The 20,246-nt window shown below is 45.4% G+C and overlaps 1 protein-coding gene across 2 annotated transcripts in view; it reads left to right on the top strand.

Moving 5' to 3' along the window:
* RFTN1 (raftlin, lipid raft linker 1) overlaps positions 1–20,246 on the top strand; it is a 194,995-nt gene that overhangs the window by 83,582 nt on the left and 91,167 nt on the right. For both annotated transcript variants that reach the window (XM_036267063.1, XM_036267062.1), the window contains one exon: positions 15,810–15,918. In XM_036267063.1, the coding sequence (XP_036122956.1) occupies positions 15,810–15,918 (109 nt within the window). The remainder of the gene's footprint in view (positions 1–15,809; positions 15,919–20,246) is intronic.

Here is a 20,246-nt window from a genome sequence, read left to right as displayed (position 1 = left end):
TCTCCTGATGGTCCATTCAACAGCTAACTGGGTCTGATCAGTTTCTGCACTAAAGTGTTTCTATGCAAATGATGGTTCTAAGGCCATTGGTGCATCCTTTTCCCTCTGTTCCCTAAAGACAAAATAAAAATGTATTTATTAGGTGTCTTTTAAGATAGTAGCCTTTGTTAGCGATAATGAGATGAGCACAATCCCTGCCCGAGGGGGATTTCTAATGTACTTGACTTGCTGAAATTTTCATTCTCAAACTGTAGTTTAAGTCCCCCAACTCTGTGAAGCCACCTGGATCTTACTAGGAACAAAAAGCCTGCTTTCCTTGTGAAGAACATTTATGTTTGCAGATACTTCCTAACATGATTTATCACTTATGGTAATAGTCAGAATAGCTACCATTTATTTATTGCTGTGGCTCGCGAGAGTCCTTGCTCATTGCTTCAGGATGTGCAGTGTTCTCAAGCCGTGGAGAGGAAAACGAGCCTCACAGGGGTGACTGGTCGGAGTCACACTTCTGATGAATGGAGGAGCCAGGTTCACGTCGGGATCTGTCTACTTCTAACTGTTCCCCTTTCATTTTTTAACTGTTAGGGTGAGAGGTAGGGCAGGACTTCTCAAATTACATAGTTTTTCAACCACTGACATTTTAGGTTGGGTACGTCTTTGTGTGGGGGACTGTCTGTGCGTTGTAGGACATTTAGCCAGCAAACAGCCTGCATTCCCGCCTCTGCATTTGTGACCATCAGAAATGTCTCCAGACATTACCAGACGGCTCCTGACAGGCAAAACTGCCCCCACCTGGCCCTGGCCGGTTTGGCTCAGCAGTTAGAGCGCCGGCCTGCGGTCCAGAGAGACCCAGGTTCGGTTCCGGCTAAGGGCATGTACCTTGGTTGCAGTTTGTCCCTGGCCCTGGTTGGGTTGTGCGGGTGGCAGCCACTCGCTGTGTCCCTTTCACATCAATGTTTCTCTCTCTCTCTCTCTCCCTCCCACTCTATCTGAACAAAATATGGAAAAATGTCCTCGGGTGAGGATAAAAACAAAACAAAACAAAACAAAAAAAATTCCCCCACCTGAGAACCACTGGGTTAGAGTTTGGATGTGAGGTAGGGGGTCTAACTTTATTTTCTCCCAGATAACTACTGTTGCCAACAGCATTTACTTCACTAACCTCACTGCCACTGGATGGAATGCCACCTTTGTTTTAGGTTAGGCTTCTATATATACCCTAATCTATTCCTGATTCTTTATTGTTTCTTGATTTGTGTGTTGATGTTTGTGCTAATACCCTGCTATTTTGATTATAATGAATCTGCAGTGTATATTATCTGGTAGGGCACCGTTTTTCTTTTTCAGGATTTTGGCTACTTTTGCACATTGATTTTTCCATGTAAAGTCTAAAGTGACTTTCTTCCGTTCCCAGGACACCCTATTGCAATTGCAATTATATCTACATGCTCATTTAAGAAGAATTTCTACCATGTGTTTTCAAGAGTGTAAAATTCAATATTATTATCAGAAGTAAATTCTTATTTTCGAGTTTTGCGATCATTCTGAAAATTCTATGTACTATCTACACTAGTTGTTCCCAAAGTGGGGTAGGCATACCCTTGTTGAAGGAGAACTGAGGTTTCTGTGTTTTATGTATGTGGAAAAATTAGGAGAGAAATTATACGTAACTAGTATCTACCATTCGGTTTGGAGGTGGTGCCCTGGCTGGCTGCAGTCAGAGGCCACACCCATCTACATGGAGCAGGAGGAGGGTCCTGGGGGTGCTTGGTTCAGAGGAGCACTTTCAATCAAGAACTCATTGAAGTAGATTTATGGGTCATTTTTTTTTTTTTTTTAGTTTTAGCTAAATTAACCCTCATGAAATATACAAATGGCTTAAATTTTTTTTGTAAAGTGATTGCAAATTGCTGAGAATACCAGTAATATAAAAATATATATGTAAAATTCTCCCCCCCATACACACACACAACAACCCATCTGTAGATGTTCATAAGAGCTTTGTTAGTGAGATGTAAAAAAAAAAAATCAATGCCTGCCTATTCAGACCAGACAGAAGAGGGCCAAATAAATTTGGCCTCATCAAGAAGACATTTTGAAATGTGTATTTACTTCCACTACTGTTAATAGTGGATCTCATTTTAAGTGTATATTATGCCTTGAGATACAAGTTATTAATAATATGAATTTACTATGATTATAATTTTAAATGTTGCTTATTTCATCTGTTTCTGATCTTTTAAAACTTCTGTTTTATCTGTATTGTTTTATAACATATGTAAAATGCTGGTACGGTAGTACTCGGGAGTTTTTACAGATGGAGTATGTGATTGGAAAATTTGGAGATCGCTGATCCATGAAGCTTCTGGGTCACACTGATGGTTCCTGAAGCAGGCAGAGTCTTGCTACTTAAAGTGCGGTTCATGTACCAGCAGGCATCACCTGGGAGCTCCATAGAAATGAAGATTCCCAGGCCCACCAGACCTGCTGGATCAGAATCCTTATTTTAACAAGATCCCAGGTGATGTCTGCACATTAAAATTGAAAACCAGCCCTGGCCGGTTTGGCTCAGCGGTTGGAGTGTTGGCCTGCGGTACAGAGAGACCCGGGTTCAGTTCCCACTAAGGGCACGTACCTCGGTTGCAGTTTATACCCGGCCCTGGTTGGTCGTGCGGGTGGCAACCACTCGATGTGTCCCTTTCACGTCGATGTTTCTGTCTCTCTCTCTCTCTTCCTCTCTCTCCCTCCCACTCTATCTGAACAACAACAACAACAAAAATTGAAAACCAGACTTAGCCCAACCGGTGTGGCTCAGTGGTTGAGCATCAACCCATGCACCAAGAGGTCGCTAGTTTGAGTCCTGGTCACGGCGTGTGGCCAAGTTGTAGGCCCGATCCCCACTGGGAGGCAGGCAGAAGGCAGCCAATTGATGTTCTCTCTCTGTCTCTCTCTCCTTCTCCCTTCTTCTCTCTCTAAAATCAAAAAAGAAAAAAAAATTAATAAAAAAACAAACCAGACTTAAACTGTGTCTTTCTATTATAAAGCTATTATCCACATGTAGCTATTTTAATTAAAATTAACCAAATTTAAAATTTAGTTTGTGAGTTGCACTAGCCACATTCTGGGTGCTCAGTAGCAGCATGTGGGTGGCCGCTACAGTATTGGGCAGTGAAGATACAGAACATTTCCATCATCTGACTCAATTGGAGGTGTACATAGGAGGATCTAGAAAAGAAGGAAAGGAGAAGCAAATTTGAATTAGAACATGTGCATTAAAGGTAGATAGAGACTTCCTGTCACTAACTGGACATGGCCCATGAGAGTCTTGTGAAGGGGGTTCATGTGTGGAGCAGATTGTGTGACTTTTCTCAATCAAAAACTATCAGGCAGACTTGCTTTTATTTAGTGCTATATTTGTGAAAAAAATATTATTTATTTATGCACAAATACTAATAGTAGTCCTTTCCATATCTTTTAAAGTAAATGAGGAGCCTTACAGGATACCTGAAAAAGCAGGATCTTGCCCCAAGTTTCATTCCTTGTGATTGTTCTCTTTTCTGTAGTTCAGGTTGGTTGGGGGGTGGGGGGTTGAAATTCTTCCACAGGTGCATTTTTGCACAGGGACCACTTGGCAAAAGCTGTTTTCCTCTTGCCTCTAAAAGTAACGGTGAACTCACTGTGCTGCAAAGTCACTGATGTCTTATCTACCAGGGGGCAGGTCCTAACTGAACAGTGAGACAGGATGTGGCAAGATTTCTCTAGAATAAGCAGCAGTCAGTTCTGGAGAGTTAGGTGCCCATGGTGACTTGCACCCACTTGGCAGTGCTCAGCTCCCTTAAGAGAGTATGGTTAGGGTATCGTTTGCACATCCTCTGCTATCATTTCCAGAATGTTCCTGGTGATACCAAACCCTTATCAACGGAAATGGCGAATGTCTGTTGGTGAATGAGGAAGGTAAAAGCAGAAGAAAGGGCAGTGACCCCTCAATGGATTAATTCTTCTCCTTCCTAGTTCCTACTTCAGAATTCTGTCAATGGACTCTATGGTTAGGTGCTTTATTTAAAGGTTTACTAGGATTTGTTTACTTGGCTATATTTTCTTCAAGCGTTTCCTAAGCTTCACTATTAGGGTAACTTTTGACTAATAACCTCATTTTTATTTATTTTTTTTTGGTAAATTTGGTTCATTTTGCAAAGAGGAGGTCATAAAAATTACCTGAAATCTTCCCCCAGTGTTCTGAGAGCATCTTTGGGAAATAGCTGTTTATTCCCCTCCCTCCCTCCATATCCCAACCACCACCAGTTGCAGAGACAAGAAATACCCTAAATCTCTCTCTCATTTGTCCACTCCCTCTACAGAAATCTTAGCTCAGCTCTTGTTTCTTCTCTCCTAAAATATTCTTCCCCTCTTCCCACATCATACACAGTGCCGCTTTTATCTTCCTAGCACCTGTATTTTATATCTTCGTTTATCTGGGACCATCCCTGCCTCTCCTTTACTTCAGAATGAAGTGCAGTCCCATCCTGTGTACATCCGCTCATCCTTCCTTCCAACCTCATTTCTCAGTTTTCTGAACGAGCTGCTGCAGAGCCTTGGTCTCAGATTCACCCAACAGCAGATTCGTCCACACACTGATGTCTGTGGATGCAGAGGAACTGCACTGAGCAGTCCACACCTCCACGTGTCTTTTACCAAACTGACCTACTTATTGTCTCTATCATGTAACTCATGCTACGTCTAGATTCTTACTCATTTCTGTTCTTGGTGCCTGCAGTGTCCTTTTAGCCTTTGTCCCATCACTAATTTCCACACAGCTTCAAAGTCTTAGCTTATATGCTCCTTGTTTTTTAAAAAAACGTCTCTGATCCCTGACAGTGGAAATAACTGAACTGTCAGAGCACTTTTGTTTATGTAGCCTTTATCTTTCCTTAGACTGCAAGTTCCTTAAGGGCAAAATCTAACTCAGTGCCTTACATAAATAAATAAATGTTTTTGTTATTCGTTTTACATAAGCTAATGAAACTAGAAAAAGGCTTCTTTTTCTTTCATTGATAAATCTTTTTCAGATCTGTAGCTAATTCCCTCCACCCCCACCCCCTTACTCCTTAAGGGAAAATGAAATCATTCTGATCATTCTGCTTGAGCCTGGTGTGGCCTTGGGGGAATATCTTAAAATTTCTTCCTGTTTCTCAGAGAGAGAATTTGTTTCTGTAGTCATATTTTTATTCTAGTTGGAGAAATGCCCAGTATCTAAATTTGTTTGTTACTATTTTTTCTGATTATTCCTAAATGAAACAAAAATAGTCTTATTGATAAACTGCACATTCTCTCTCCTTTCTTTTCATAACTCAAGTTCAGAGTACGCTTGGTGCCCTGGGAAAAAGAAGATGTTTAAACTCAGGGTCTTTGAAGCTATCTAAGGGCTTTATGAGTTGCAGTGAGATCTATTACATGTTTATTATTTGAAAGTAGTGTTGTGAAGTTTTTATTCACATGTTTGCTATTGAAAAGTATAGCTTGTAATAGTTTTTCCACAAGCATTTGTTTTTCAGTTGCCTGATTTCAGATCTGCCACGAAACCAAAATGAGTATTCTACTTACGGCTTGGCATTCTGTCAGAATAATTGGAGGGTTAACCCTTTTGCCTGCAATAATTTTAAATATTAAAGCACTCATAAGCATTACAATCTTTGCCTGCAGACATGTTCTTGGCTTAATAAATGGTTATGACCCAGCCCCCGTGACAGCAGACAGGGGCTGTGTAAATGCCCCGGCTGCGGTCTGGGTGGCTCGCAGGGGCACCAGGGAAAAGAATCTGCTGAGTCATGCCAAGGAATGAAACATTGGGTTGGGTTTAAGGGTTCATTATTGTGACTATGATACAATTAGAGAGTCTGTCCCCTCTTATCTCTTCCCTGACGTGCAGCCTCTCGTGACTCATCTTGTAGCTTTGTGTATGTGACCCAGAAGCCAGAGAATGCTGGCTCAGAGGTCAGGTCAGTCTCAAACATATTGGCCTACAAAGCATTGTTTGGAGCCAAACTTGGACAGTTGAGGCTGACATGAAAACACAATTTAATGACTTCTTTTTAAAAACTAGATTTGGCAACCCTGACCTGGAATTCCTAGTAATGGTTGAGATATAAACCTCCCAGTTCACAGTGGTTTTTCCCTATTCCCGTTGTCTCCTCAATACCGCAGTGACGTGGCCCTTGCCATTTAGCATCACTCCCGCACTGTGGGACTTTCCTCGAGGTGGGGACATGTTTGTCCGCAGCCACAGTGCTCTGAGACAGGATGTGAAGGGTGCCTGGCATGACTGTGTTGGAAGAGAAATCGGAGAGAGCGTGCTCCTTGGGGCCCATGGAGACCATTTCTGTATCTTTTATTGAGAACAAAGTGTCTAGATTGTATATTCTCATGAAAAATGTCCTCTTTCACTCATTTTTATGGACCTTCAAGTTCGCCTTCCTCAGTTGACCTTCTGACCGGCTGCCTGGGGAGTGACCACACAACTCTTGGCAGACGTGAGAGTTGCAATGAGCGAGGATCTCCGGGTACAGTTCGGATTCTGCAATTTTCATTACCATTGTTGTTTGTGTGCGAGTAACCAGTGCAGTGGGACATAGTGTAGGTGGTCTTTATTTATTTATTTTAATTTTTTTTTCTTCATTGATTTTAGAGAGAGAGGAAGGGAGAAGTACAGAGAGCTAGAAACATCAAAGAGAGAGAACATCGATTGGCCGCCTCCTGCATGTCCCCACTGGGGATTTGGCCCACAACCTGGGCATGTGCCCTGACCGGGAATCAAACCGACGACCTCTTGGTGCATGGGTCAATGCTCAACCACTGAGCCACACCAGTTGGGTGTAGGTGGTCTGTATTATGGTCTTAAATGACTCTGGCATCTGTGGCCAGGTGTGTTGATATCTGAGGTACTTGAGCACCTGGGCTCTCTGCCCTCCTACCCTGAGCTTAGGAAAGGAGTGTGTACCAGTGCTCAGTGTCTAAATCTGCTTTGATGTGTTTGCTTGACAAGCATGTATTTGCATTTTCTACTTGTTCACATTCAGTTTTGGCCCAAGTCCTATTGATGAAGTGTCAAACACACGAGGACCGTTTGGGGTGATGAAAAAGTTCTGGGAACGGACAGTGGTGATGGTTGTACAACACTGAGAATCTATTTAATGGCACTGAATTGCACAGTTCGAAGTGGTTAAAACAGTAAATGTTTTGTATATTTTACCGCAGTAAAAAAATGAAAATAGGTTGGAAGTATTTTTGTTTTTCTGACCAAAAGAGGCATGGATAGAGGAAAGTCTCTATCTTATATTTCTTTCATCTCTGCTTCTTTTTCTTGGCAGTTTGTCGTCGTCTGAAGGTATAGGAGTCTGCGTACCAGTCTTTACAAGTCATTCTTTCTGTGTTTTCTCTTTCTCGTGGCTCATTCGGTTATCTCCGAGGCAAATCGGAGCAGCAGTTACAGTTAACAACGCACCCTGCCTAGGCAGCTGGTCTTCACTCAGACCGCACATTAGAATCACGGGGGGAGTTCCCAGAGCCCCTCTGGGCCATGCCTTATACCAGTGCAATCAGGGTTTGTGAGAACTCCCCAAGTGATCCAAGGTTGTGCAGCCAAGGCTGAGAGTGCCTGGCTCTGTGGGGAATCCTGTGTGACTCATGGGGCCCGGGGCTTGCTCCTTGGATTGTTCCAGTGCCTAAAGTTGGGGCACATCAAAGGAGACTATCCCCCCCCCCCAAAACCAGTTATTTCAGTCATTGACCTCATGTGATTTGAGAGTCTTGTGTGAGAATTACAGTCAGGCAGGAGGTGTAGGTGTAGTTTAGGACTAGAGACACTGACTCGGAAAAGAAATACTACCGAATCAACACAAATCCCCCCTTCTTTCATTTTTCAAAATAAATTCTATTTGAGGATAATTTTAGATTTAACAGGAAAGTTACAAAGAAATTATAGAGAATTTCCATATACGCTTCACTGAGTTTCCCATCATTAGTATTTTGCATTGCCGTGGTACATTTGTCCAGACTAAGAGACTGACATTGGTGCATTACTATTAACGAAATTGTGGCTTTTATTTGCATTTCATCAGTTTTTCATTCAGTTCCTGGATGCAAACAGGGCACCACACTGTATTAATTGTCGTGTTATGATGGCTTTTAAAATGTGATGGGCTCTGGCCTCTCAGCTGCTCCTCCGGTGTCTGAAGTCGTCAGGCACACTGTGCTTCGTGCCTTGTTAACGCTCCAGCGCTGCACTCCGAGCATGTGAATTCATTTTGCTTTACTCATCCTTGGCTTTCAGGACGTCACATCTCTGCTCAGGAATATCATTTTATTCCCTCTTCCTTTCAGAAAATCCCTTTGGAATGGCTGGAAGTAAGCCCCCTCTCAGCTCTCCAAAGCTGTGTACAAATGAGGGCCATAAAGTGAGGGTGGGCCAGAGATCTTTTTCATTCATTTTCCCCAGGCTGTTTCTGAGAGACGACCCAGCAGCATGGAGCTGACTTCTTTATCAAGGAGCCAGACTACTCTGAACCAGATCCACAGATGAATTTGATAATTGGCCTACTTAACAGGATACTCATATTTTAAATGTAAACAGATTTCTTCATGTCTGTTTCCATAGGGTGAATTAAATCTAGTTTTCTTCTTGGTATTTCTAAAAGATAAGTAAATTGAAGAGAAGTTTATAAATTTGTTCACTGAAACAATGGACAGGTTGGCTCTTACCCTCTTTCTGAACATGCTTTTTTGTTTTTCATGCATTTATTTTTTTTAAATTTAATTAATTAATTTATTTTTGTTACAGATTTTTCTCCTTTTTCTCCCCACTGAGTCCCCCTGCCCCCTCCCTCCCTGCCCTGTCCCCAGCTTTGTTGTCCATGTCCATTGTTCATGCATACATGTATATAAGTTCAGTGGTTTATCTCTCCCCCACCACCTCCTCTTCTGGGGATTGTCAGTCTGTACCCCATTTCCACGTCTCTGGGACTGCCTCATTTCTCAGACTGTTATGTTCATTATATTCCACAAATAAGTGAGATCATATGATACTTGTCTTTCTCTGTTTGGCTTGTTTCGCTTAGGATGACACTTTCCAGGTCCCTCCATGTCATCTCAAAGGATAAGAGATCTTTCTTACAGCTGCATAGTACTTCATTGTGTATATGTACCACAGCTTTTTTATCCATTCGTCTACTGATGGACATTTGGGCTGTTTCCAGATCTTAGCTATTGTAAATAGTGCTGCTACAAACATGGGGGTACATATATTCTTTCTGAATGGTGTTTCAGGCTTCTTAGGGTATATTCCTAGAAGTGGGATCACTGGGTCAAATGGCAATTCAATTTTTAATTTTTTGAGGTAACACCATATTGTTTTCCATAGTGGCTGCACCAGTCTGCATTCCCACCAGCAGTGGACTAGAGTCCCCTTTTCTCTACACCTTCGCTAACACTTGTTGTTTGATGATTTGTTGATGGTGGCCATTCTGACAGGTGTGAGGTGGTACCTCATTGTTGTTTTAATTTGCATCTCTCTGATGATTAGTGATGTTGAGCATTTCTTCATATGTCTCTTAGCCATTTGTATGTCCTTTTTGGAGAAGTGTCTATTTAGTTCCTCTGCCCATTTTTTAATTGGGTTCTTTGTCTTCCTTTTGTTGAGTTGTATGAGCATTCTATATATATTGGAAATTAACCCCTTATCTGATATATCATTGGCAGTTATGTTCTCCCATACAGTGGGTTGCCTTTCCATTTTGATGATTGTATCTTTTGCTGTGCAGAAGCTTTTGAGTTTGATGTAGTCCCATGTGTTCATTTTCTCCTTTGTTTCTGTTGCCTTAGGGGATGTATCAGTGAAAATTTTGCTGTGTATGATGTCTGAAATTTTGTGGTTTTTTTGTTTTGTTTTTGTTTTATCCTCACCCGAGGACATTTTTCCATTTTTTTTGTTCAGATAGAGTGGGAAGGAGAGAGAGAGAGAAACATCGACGTGAAAGGGACACATTGAGTGGCTGCCACCCGCTCGACCAACCAGGTCCGGGGACAAGCTGCAACCGAGGTATATGCCCTTATGGGAACCGAACCTGGGTCTCTCTGGACTGCAGGCTGACTCTCTAACCACTGAGCCAAACCGGCCAGGGCTGTCTGAAATTTTGTTTCCTACAGTTTCTTTTAGGATTGTTATGGATTCATGAGTCACATTTAAGTCTTTTATCCATTTTGAGTTTATTCTTGTGTCTGGTGTAAGTTGATGGTCTAGTTTCATTTTTCTGCATGTAGCTGTCCAATTTTCCCAACACCATTTATTAAAGAGGCTGTCTTTACTCCACTCTATGCTCTTGCCACCTTTGTCAAATATTAATTGAGCATATTGCCTTGGGTCTATTTCTGGGTTCTCTGTTCTGTTCCACTGGTCTATATGCCTGTTCTTGTGCCAGTACCAGGCTGTTTTGATTATAGTGGCTTTGTAGTATAACCTGATATCTGGTAATGTGATCCCTCCTACTTTGTTCTTCTTTTTCAAGATTGCTGTGGCTATTTGAAGTCTTTTTTGGTTCCATATGAACTTTTGAAGTATTTGTTCTAGTTCTGTGAAGTATGTCGTTGGTATTTTGATGGAGATTGCATTGAATCTATAGTTTGCTTTGGGTAGTATGGACATTTTAATGATGTTAATTCTCCCAATCCATGAACAGGGTATGTGCTTCCACTTTTTTATATCTTCCTCTATTTCTTTTTTCAATGACTTGTAGTTTTCTGCAAATAGGTCCTTTATTTCTTTGGTTAAGATTATTCCTAGGTATCTTAATTTTTTTGCCGCAATGGTAAATGGAATTGTTTTCTTAGTTTCTCTTTCTGTGATGAACATGCTCTCTTGGTGTTACTTCCAGGGCAGCATGGTCTCTTGGTTTTTTTCCTTCCTCCCTGGTTACTTTTTTGTCTCCTTTACTGCCTTCTCCTCTCTTGTCCACAACCTCATCATGGTCCCAAAGCTCATCCTTGAATATTCTCTGTTTACATTAATTGAGAACTCATCTAATCTCATGCTTTAAATATCCTCTTAATTTACATCTTCAGCCCCAGCTCCTGAAGTACAGACTCAAATATGTATAAAATTGTCTACCGACTTATCTACTTGGATATCTGCTTGATATGTCAAATTGAGCCCATCTGAAACTGAATGATTGATCCCCCCCCCCAAACCTGTGCCACCCACAGCCTTCCCAGTCATAGTGGTGGCAACTTCATCCATTTTCCCAGTTGGCAGGGAAGAAGAAACCCTTAGAGTCACCCTCATCTGCTTTCTTCCTTCACACCCACAACCTGTCCGTAAGGAAGTCTTAAAGGTTCCACCTTAAAAATATATCCAGAATCCAGCACTTTGCACCATGGCTGCATTGCCACCAACTCACGTTGAGCTGCCGTGGCCTCCTGCCTGGACCCCTGAGCTAGTCTCCTGGCTGCCCCCCGACCCCCACCCCTACCCCAGAGCCAGAGGGATCCTTTTGAAATAGATCACGTCACTTCTCCGTTCAGCACCCTTCAAGGGCTTCCCCAGTCATTCCCAGGGAAAGCCACTGTCTTCACCATGGCCTGCAGGGCCTGCAGTATCAGGCTTCCCAGTGTCTGACTTGTCTCCTCTTCCTCCTCTGTCCTTTGTCACAGAGCTCCAGCCGCAGGGCCCCTCCTCGCGTGACCTCCACTTAGGGCCTTTGCATGAACTCTTCCCTCTGCCTGGAAGCTCTTTCCCGGATATCACATGGCCTCCTCTCCCACCTCCTACAAGTATTTATTCCAAATGTCAGCTTCTCAGCAAGGCTGCCCTAACCATTCTCATTACAACGGTAGCTTCCTCGCCTCCCTCCGGATTCTCCTTACATTGTTCTGTTTCTTTTCCTTTTACACTTAAACCACCAGTGAAAACGCTGCGTTAGGGGATTGCGCAGGCGCCTCCACTAGGTTGTACGTTCCCTCAGGGCAGGCTTTGTCTCTTCTGTCTGTTGGGGTGTGCCAAAGTATAGCGTCTGGTCCACAGTTACAGTGTGGTCGGTATTGATTGGGTGAACGATTATGAACTTCAAAGAGTGCTAGAAAATGAAATAAAGAATGTAGTTACACTAGATCAGCAGCTAATAATATGTGTTGAGCCTGGACCTCATGCCACGCCCTGTGCCAACAGGGCTGTACTTGCTCTGTCCTTGCCTATCTTTGCAGTGATTCTAAGAGATAGTTACTCATAATATTCCCATTTAAAAGGGAAAGCAGCCGAGGCACACAACAGGAGGGAGTAGGTCTTCTGCAGCAATCAAGGTCCTAAGGAAGGAGCACTAAGCCGAAATGCTCAGCCGAGCAGGTCTTTACCACCCTCCTTTGCTTCCTCAAAGGCCAAGGCTTTGCGTCATCCTGGAGAAGGATGTGGGGAACCACCAGACTTCCCCGGACGTACGCCCTGGTGGCTTCCACTTCTGCAAAGGCCAGAGAGATCCGGGTTTTCATCAGAAGGATAACGAGGGACACAGCATGCATTTTTGGAGATACAGGATCAACTACCAGCCAAAGCCTCTCTTACCTGGAAATTAACTCCCGGCACTCTGAGATTAACTGTAGGCACTCTCGAGAGCAGCATGCTAACGATGAAATACGCTTCCCATCTCCCTCCATCCTCTGCTCCATAATTTCCCCTAGATTTATTAGTTAGAGGCTGCAGGTTCCAAAGCTAACTAGAAGTGGGTCACGTACATGACATTGTATCACGTGTGACCACTCACCGAGTGCTGACTGCAAAGACTCGGGCAGCCAGCTCCTGTCCTCAGAGGGTTCAGGGGTCTTTGCCATGTCCTCTCCCCTTTGCACACTCTCCGGCGTTACTGTCCTTTCATTTCAAATTGAGGAGGGAATTCCTAAAGGCAAGGGAGACTGATTCGTTGCTCATCTGTTCCTCCAATAGGCATTGGATTTGCTTTTCCAAGACACTGTAGACTGAGATGTGATTTTTCATGTTTCATCTAGAAAACTGGTAATACTGCTGTTTGTTGATCATTTGTACTTATTTCTGTCCAGTTGTAACTGAGTTGATTCTCCAGCAGAGTGAACCAGAGCTGTCTTTCTTCACATAGAACTTCTTGTTGCAGAAGCAAAGATGGTGTAATTAGATCCTGACTAAAGATGATCTCTGCCCTGGCTGGTTTGTTCAGTGGTTAGAGCGTCGGCCCATGGGCCAGAGAGTCCTGGGTTCGGTTCCCGCTAGGGGCATGTACCTCAGTTGCAGTTTGTCCCTGGCCTCCCGGTTGGGGTCGTGTGGGTGGCAACCACTTGATGTGTGTCTCTCACGTCGATATTTCTCTCTCTTCCTCCCTCTCTCCCTCCCACTCTATCTGAAGATAAATGCAAAAATGTCCTCAGGTGAGGATAAAATAAAAAAGATGATCTCGGACGAATCTGGGTGTGAGATGCTTCGAGGCAGGCTCTTCTTCCCTCCATTGGTTGTTTGGGTGATTAACCAAGTAAATATGGTGTTGACTTATTTAAAATGGCTACTGTTTTCAACCTAATCATTTCAGATCTCAGTGGGCATCTATAAATAACCGCATGCCATCTGATGTAGTCTTCATGTGACAGAGCAGCTGGGATTTCACATCCTAGAACAGTCCTCCTCCCATGCCTACCTTTGTTGTCGGAGACCCCACACCAAGCTTATGACCGACCTTACGTCATGACCAAGGCTGCTCTTTCAAACGTCGGCACTCTTCTGCCTTAGTTCCTCTTAGCATGCGTTTTGTTTGCGGAGGGAGGGAGGGAGGGGAATAAAAACAGGAGGAAAGTGAGAACATGAGTCTAGTCTCTGGTGAAGTTTTGAAGGCAAGAAGGGTGGGGTGCAGAACTGGCTTGTTCTTTTGGAACTAGTTCATCCTGGTTTGAGCAGTTTGGAATCAGTTTATGCTTTTATATTTCCAAACTAGATGCCTCCGTCCCTATTCCTGAAAGGATGTGTTAGAAGGAAAAATAAAATCAAAATAGGCTGTTGAGCCCTGGCCGGTTTGGTCAGCGGTTCAAGCGTCAGCCCGCAGACCAGAGAGTCCTGGGTTCAGTTTTTGCTCAGGGCATGTGCCTCGGTTGCAGTTTGTCCCCACCCCAGTTGGGGTCGTGTGGGTGGCAACCAGTCAATGTCTCTCTCTCACGTCGATGTTTCTCTCTCCTCCCTCTCCCCCCCACCCCCCATCTTATCTGAAGATAAATGCAAAAGTGTCCTTGGGTGAGGATAAAAAAAAAAAAATAGGCTGATGATTTGTGCTTACCCAGTCACATGTGTACACCTGGGAGAAACCAAGCCTTTCTAATGCTTTCACTTTTGAGTTCCATGTAAATCACACCCAGATGGTTAACAGTAGCATAAATCGCTTTGATTGATATATAAGAACCTTGGAAATTCATTTAAAAAACATAGCAAACATATACACAGAAACGGTTTTTGGTGTGTATATATAAGTGTGCTTAGGAGGTCAGTGTAGAAGTGCCCATTTTTTAAGAATTTTCTGGCCACCCCTGCTGTCACGGGCTGGCAGGGGCCCCTCTTTGGTGGCGCTCCTCGTAAGTGGGCTGTCCACCCCTCCGTCGGGGCTGTGCCTGTGGCGTGAGTCCTGGACAGAGCCCAGGGCCCGCCTCTAAGTCCTGCCCCGTGGAGAGGGCAGGTTCTGTAACCCTTAGCCACAGTCCCACTTCCTGTCGCCTCACAGCTGCCTGGGCCAAGGAATCGCCTTCAATCAGGCAGCCACGTGGCTTCCAGGCGTTCCTCCACCCAACTTCGTGTCTTACAGGAGCTCCTGAAAGGAGTGGCCGAAGCGGTGGCATGTTCTTCTAGTGACCCCTGAACGTGCAGGGCATTGTGTTGTGTGCATGTCTGTATGGTGGGCAAGGGGGAGCAGCCCCACCACCTGTGGGGCAGGGGCAGGGGCAGGGGCACAACTCTGCACTGACCGGCAGGCTGCAGGTGTTGACCTCCGCTGTCCACGCTTCTCCCCGAATTCCTACTTTAGTTGCCTATAGTCTTTTCTTTTTTTTTAATCCTCATCCGAGGATATTTGTTCAAATATCTTCAGATAGAGTGGGAGGAGGAAAGAGAGAGAGACACACACACACACACACACACCAATGTGAGAGGGACATATCGACTGGTTACCTCCTGCACGACCCGGACCAGAGCCAGGGACACTGAGGTACAAGCCCTTGGCCAGAATCGAACCGGCGACTCTTTGATCTACAGGCCAACGCTCTAACCACTGAGCCAAACAGGCCAGGGCTTATAGTCTCTTCTTTCTGCATCTTTCTTTTTGATAGATTTTGCCAGATTGCCCTCTGTAGGGATTAAACCCTTTAAATGTCTTAGTTTTGAATTTTCTAAGCGATGAATATATGAATGTATTCTCTTCAGAAAAAGCAAAAAAAAAAAAAAAATTAGAGGTATCATTAAAGAGATACAGCGAATGTAATAAAGATGCATTGCTGGCGTGTGTGTGTGTGTGGTTTAATGTATAAGCCATATTGTGCTAACCCCCCAGTCCCAGGAGGATGTCTTTTACTTGATGATTTGTCGGGGAGGTCATTTGCATGATGTAGATCTCTATATATTATTTGAGCTGTTTACCATAAATTATTTTTCAGCGGTGTCTTGGTGGCATTTACTTTCAGGAAGTAATTTAGAGTTTTATGAAACACCTGCCTTTTTTTTATATGGTGCAAAATTTTAATCTTCACATACGTGTTTTTTCCTGTCTCTTCAGATCTCAGAACCCTGATGTCCACAATGAAGGCTACATCTTGGAGTTAGATTGCTGTTCCTCCTTAGTTCACCTGACAGACCAAAAAATCATCCCCGAGTTCATCAAGAAGGTGAGCCCTGCCGTCAGGGCACCACTGAACAGGTTTCTCCCGAGAGAACGAGCAAGGGGCTGGCTTGGGGCAGTCGGCTTACTCCATGGGCTGGGATGGAGCCAGCACCTCTTCTGACCGTGCCTTTGAGCAGCCCCACTGGGGTGTAGCCCTCACCCACACATTGCTCTGGCAGTGTGCTCCCCCGCCCTCCCAGGCTGGCAGGACCTGGACCCTGTCTTTTAAGGCTGGAGTGACATTAACAGCTAACAGCTGGCAGGCCTGCGGCTCCCCGGCCATGACTCCCCTCAAATGCTCAGGGTGGTGTGACCCTCCCAGACCCCACCTTCCCCTCGTCCTGTGGGTCCTCATTGCCACCACACCCTTCCTTTCCTGGTGTGGAGCACGCCAGAGCCCTGTGGCCACTGAGTTGCCGTGAAACCAGGGAACGTTGCCTGGTGCAGGGGATTACGTCTCTGCCCAGAGCCTTCTGGGTTTGAACTCCTCATCTTCATGCCATGTGAGGTTCGCCGCCTGATCGCGGGGTCCACTTGAGTTTCGACAGGATGACACTCACTGCAGAAGGAGTGCCCTTGCCCACGCGGGGCTCAGTTCATTGCCTAATGCTTGTCTTGTTCCCCATCCCATAGAGGGGCCGTGATTTGAGGTCCAAGCAGTCAACATCAATGACTGTGTTGGCTGTTTCTAACTTTGGCCCAGAAATGGTCCAAGTGCGTGGATGCAGAGAGCAGAGTAGATAGATGTGGCCCCTGCCCCGCCCCCTCGCAGCAGGGAGGTGAGCTCCAGAGGGGCTTTGCCCGAGGGAAGCAGGGGCTGGGTGTCAGGGAGGTTCTTAGAGCCCAGACAGAGGGTGCTCAGGGCTTGTCTGGTGATGCTGCGTGGGTCGCGTGGGTTGGAGAGTCCTCCCAACAGAGAAGGCACACGTATGAGGGCCTGAGGCAGGAGAGAGCCGGGCATCAAAAGATCAGAGGACGTGGGGAAGAAAGGGGATGAGGGTTAGGACGGGAGGAGGGGCCGGCTGGCTGTAAAAGCTGCGGGAGGCTGTCAAGAGGAATTTCGCAGCAGAGTGAAACAATTAGACTGTCCCTTTAAACACCCAATGAGTCCTTGTTTTGTTCCGTTCCTGCCTCCTCCTTTCAACATTTATTGAGTGTGCAGGCTTTACAAGGCCTTGGGAAGAACCCCTCGTGGATAGTGGGGGCCTTGACTGTAGACTAGGGATCGGATGATCTCTCAGGTCAAAATGTCTGGTACTTTTACTAGGACGATGGAGACTTTCTACTCCGGTAAAATCCAGGCTGTTGCTTAGGAAATGGGGGCAGCAGTGTGCGTTCACACACCTGTAAGCCTGAGAACACGAGTGTGTGTGTAACTGTGTAGAGGTCTGTATACATAGAGCCGTCTTCTCTGGGTTGCTGCAAATAAAATGTCCTAATGAACTTGGGTAGGAACCTCCGAGGGGTGGAATTTACCCCATGATCTGGTACTGGGGCTAGCAAGGGTGGGGGAGGTTAGTTTTCAATGTGGTTTTGTAATTAAGACACAGATGCTTGGAATATTTGAGGGTAAATGGATAAGAGGAGGGCACGAGGCTCTGACCGTACTGTCATCTATGAACTTTTAAAAACATGTGATTTAGTGCTTTTTGTTTCAACCAAACCTGATCAGTGTGTGGCTGACCCATTGCCAGTGCCCATATCGGGTCTTACGGAGACAGCAGCCTGATGAGCAGGCGCTCAGATCCGTGATTCCAGCATCTGGAGTGCAGATGGACCTCTGTCCAGCAGAGGAGGAGATAACCGCAAGGTTATGGTTTGTGTACCCTGAAGGACAAGCCAGTTTTTATTTAAAACTTGACTGTTATCCCACCATTCATTTCCCCCCTCATCAGCTCTGTGCATACATTAGTGTCTGATGGTTTGTTGCCTAATTAATTAAATCAGTCTTTGACACCTACTCACTCTCTGTTTGTACTTAACATTTTACAAAGTATCTACTTTAAAGTTATTTTATTGATGGGGGGGGTGGATTTGTTGTTCCTCTTATTGATGCATTCATTGGTTGCTTCTTGTATGTGCCCTGACTGGGGATCAAACCCCCAACCTTGGTGTATCAGGACGACACTCTAACCTACAGAGCTACCCAGCCAGGGCTCAAACTTACACACTTTAAAGCCCACTGTGTCATCTTGCACCTGCTGTGCACCTAGATTTGCAATAAAAACGATTGGGTCTTAACAAATTAGACAACTTGCACACTAGGGAAGCGCCGAGATTTCTGACGCAGTCTGTCTCCAAAGGCGCATGCCGGTCTGTCACCTCCGCCCCTCTCCAGAGGGAGGTGGTTCGTGGTCATGGGCAGCAGGGTGGAAGTACAGTTTCCGGCCTTGGAAAACCCAGGAGTGCGGAGGTTGCCCCCCATTCACCCCTGCACTCTCGTGACCGAGGGCTGGACCTGGAAGGCTCCGGCATTTCTGGCTGTCAGTGCTGGCCATGGCTTTATTTCTAGGCCAGTGGCCATGGCAACCAGGAGAAGAGGGACACATGAATGGAACCGGGCCCCCGTTCCTCTGCTCCTGTTTTCTGCTGTTGGACAAGGTTCCTGGAGAAAACACCACCTGTGTGTGCAAAGAGCAGAGGGGAGAGAAAGCCCCTCTGCAGGGGCAACAGCTGTCCTAGCTGACGGCAGAATTTTACACGTGTGGACATTTTTCTGTCATCACACAGGTAGAAGATCACAGGAGCTTCCTGGGAAGAAATATGCTAGGAGCCATTGGTGTTTTTTCAGTAAATACTTAATGAGTAGCTCGGTCCCCCTGTACGTATAGCGTGGTGGCACTCGTTAATTGCCATTCACTTAGGCCAAGATGAAGCTGTGTCGCTGGCGGCTCCAGCTCGCAGCCATTACTTTTTATCTGGGTCATTATTTTGTGCGAAATAATGGCTCCTGTTCCTATGACAAGTACATCTGTCTTACGATGAGTTGGTAATTAACTCATTTTGTCATTGTACCGTCATGCAGGAGAAGCTTATGTTCCTCTCTGCATATTTGAATTAAACTCAAAGTGATTAGAGTTTTTTTTTTTTTTATTAAGAGCAATGCCCCAGTATTATTTTTCCACCAAATGTTTTCAATGAGAACCCCTGGATAGAGAACATGGATGGAGGGAGGTACGGCGATTTCATTATTCTCCATGATTAGGAAAAATAAAGTTGTTTGTATCTGTGTCATGTAAAATTAGCTGAAGATGCCATAATTTACAGCCCCTCTTGGCCATGCTTTTTCACAGAGGGTGGAGGGAGATGTGAAAAGATGCTCTATTTCCTTCCAATGGGGCCTAAGGATTTCTCTGTGCACTCCGGTGGAATTAAATCTGGGCTACTGCATTCTGCTTTTCCCTCTTGTATCCTGCTGTGCTCCCTCCAGCCAGCCCTTTATGTAAATTATTTATCATGGACCACAGAACATTTGAAATTCAGATATGTATATGGGCAGACTTGGAGAGACCGTGTTTTCCACGTCCTAGAACTGATCACTCCAGGGACGAAGAGTTGTGAGGCCTTGGGAGCGAAGGGCCCTCTCTGTCCCCTTGAGACAAAGGTTCAGCTGCCAGTACATCTGGGGCCTGTCTGGCGTGGCTGGTGGGTGTGTGGGGCCCCTTGGAATGTCCTGTTCTGCAGAGTTCCCAGAAGATGGTGAAGGAGACAGAGTGATAGGGAATGAAGAGCCTACAGGTTCATCTTCAAACTACTTTGCATTCTTCGGAGCATCTTGAAAAAGTGCTGCACGTTTGGAAAGCACTTGGAAGTTTTCAGTCATTGCACACGTTTTCTGGTCTGTGCTTCATGATCGTTCTGTTCGAGAGGCCACACTGGCAGTGGTGTCTCCCTTCTAGACAGGTGCAAGCTCAGCTAGAGGAGGTGAGGACTTTGCCCAGGGCTGGGACAGCTCAGTGATGGCATCTGGGCTGATCCATCCGTTGGGGAGGCCCCCGTGGACAGTACCCGGACGTGGGCAGAACAGGAAGGCTCTGTGGCAGGGGGCCAGGGGCAGGTTTTGGAGAGATGTGGTACAGAATGGTGGCCCTGGAAAGTGAGGGACAGACTCTTGAGGAGGTGACAGTGCTCTTCCTGGTGTGGGCCGGAGCAAGAGGTGGAGCTGCAGGGCGGGAAGAGTCGGGTCCTGCTTGGCTGGAGTGAGCTGGACAAAGGGAGGAGGAAGCTGTTCTGTGCAGGGTTCTTTTGATTACAGGAAACACGAGCCCCGCTCGAGCCCCCTTAGGTGAATCAGGCAAGAAGTGGCTTGAATTCCCCTGGGGCAGGAGTACA

This window comes from Molossus molossus, unplaced genomic scaffold, assembly GCF_014108415.1.
Source record: "Molossus molossus isolate mMolMol1 unplaced genomic scaffold, mMolMol1.p scaffold_m16_p_18, whole genome shotgun sequence".
In the NCBI taxonomy this organism is placed as follows: Eukaryota; Metazoa; Chordata; class Mammalia; order Chiroptera; family Molossidae; genus Molossus; species Molossus molossus.
This window is presented reverse-complemented; position numbering and strand designations above follow the sequence as displayed.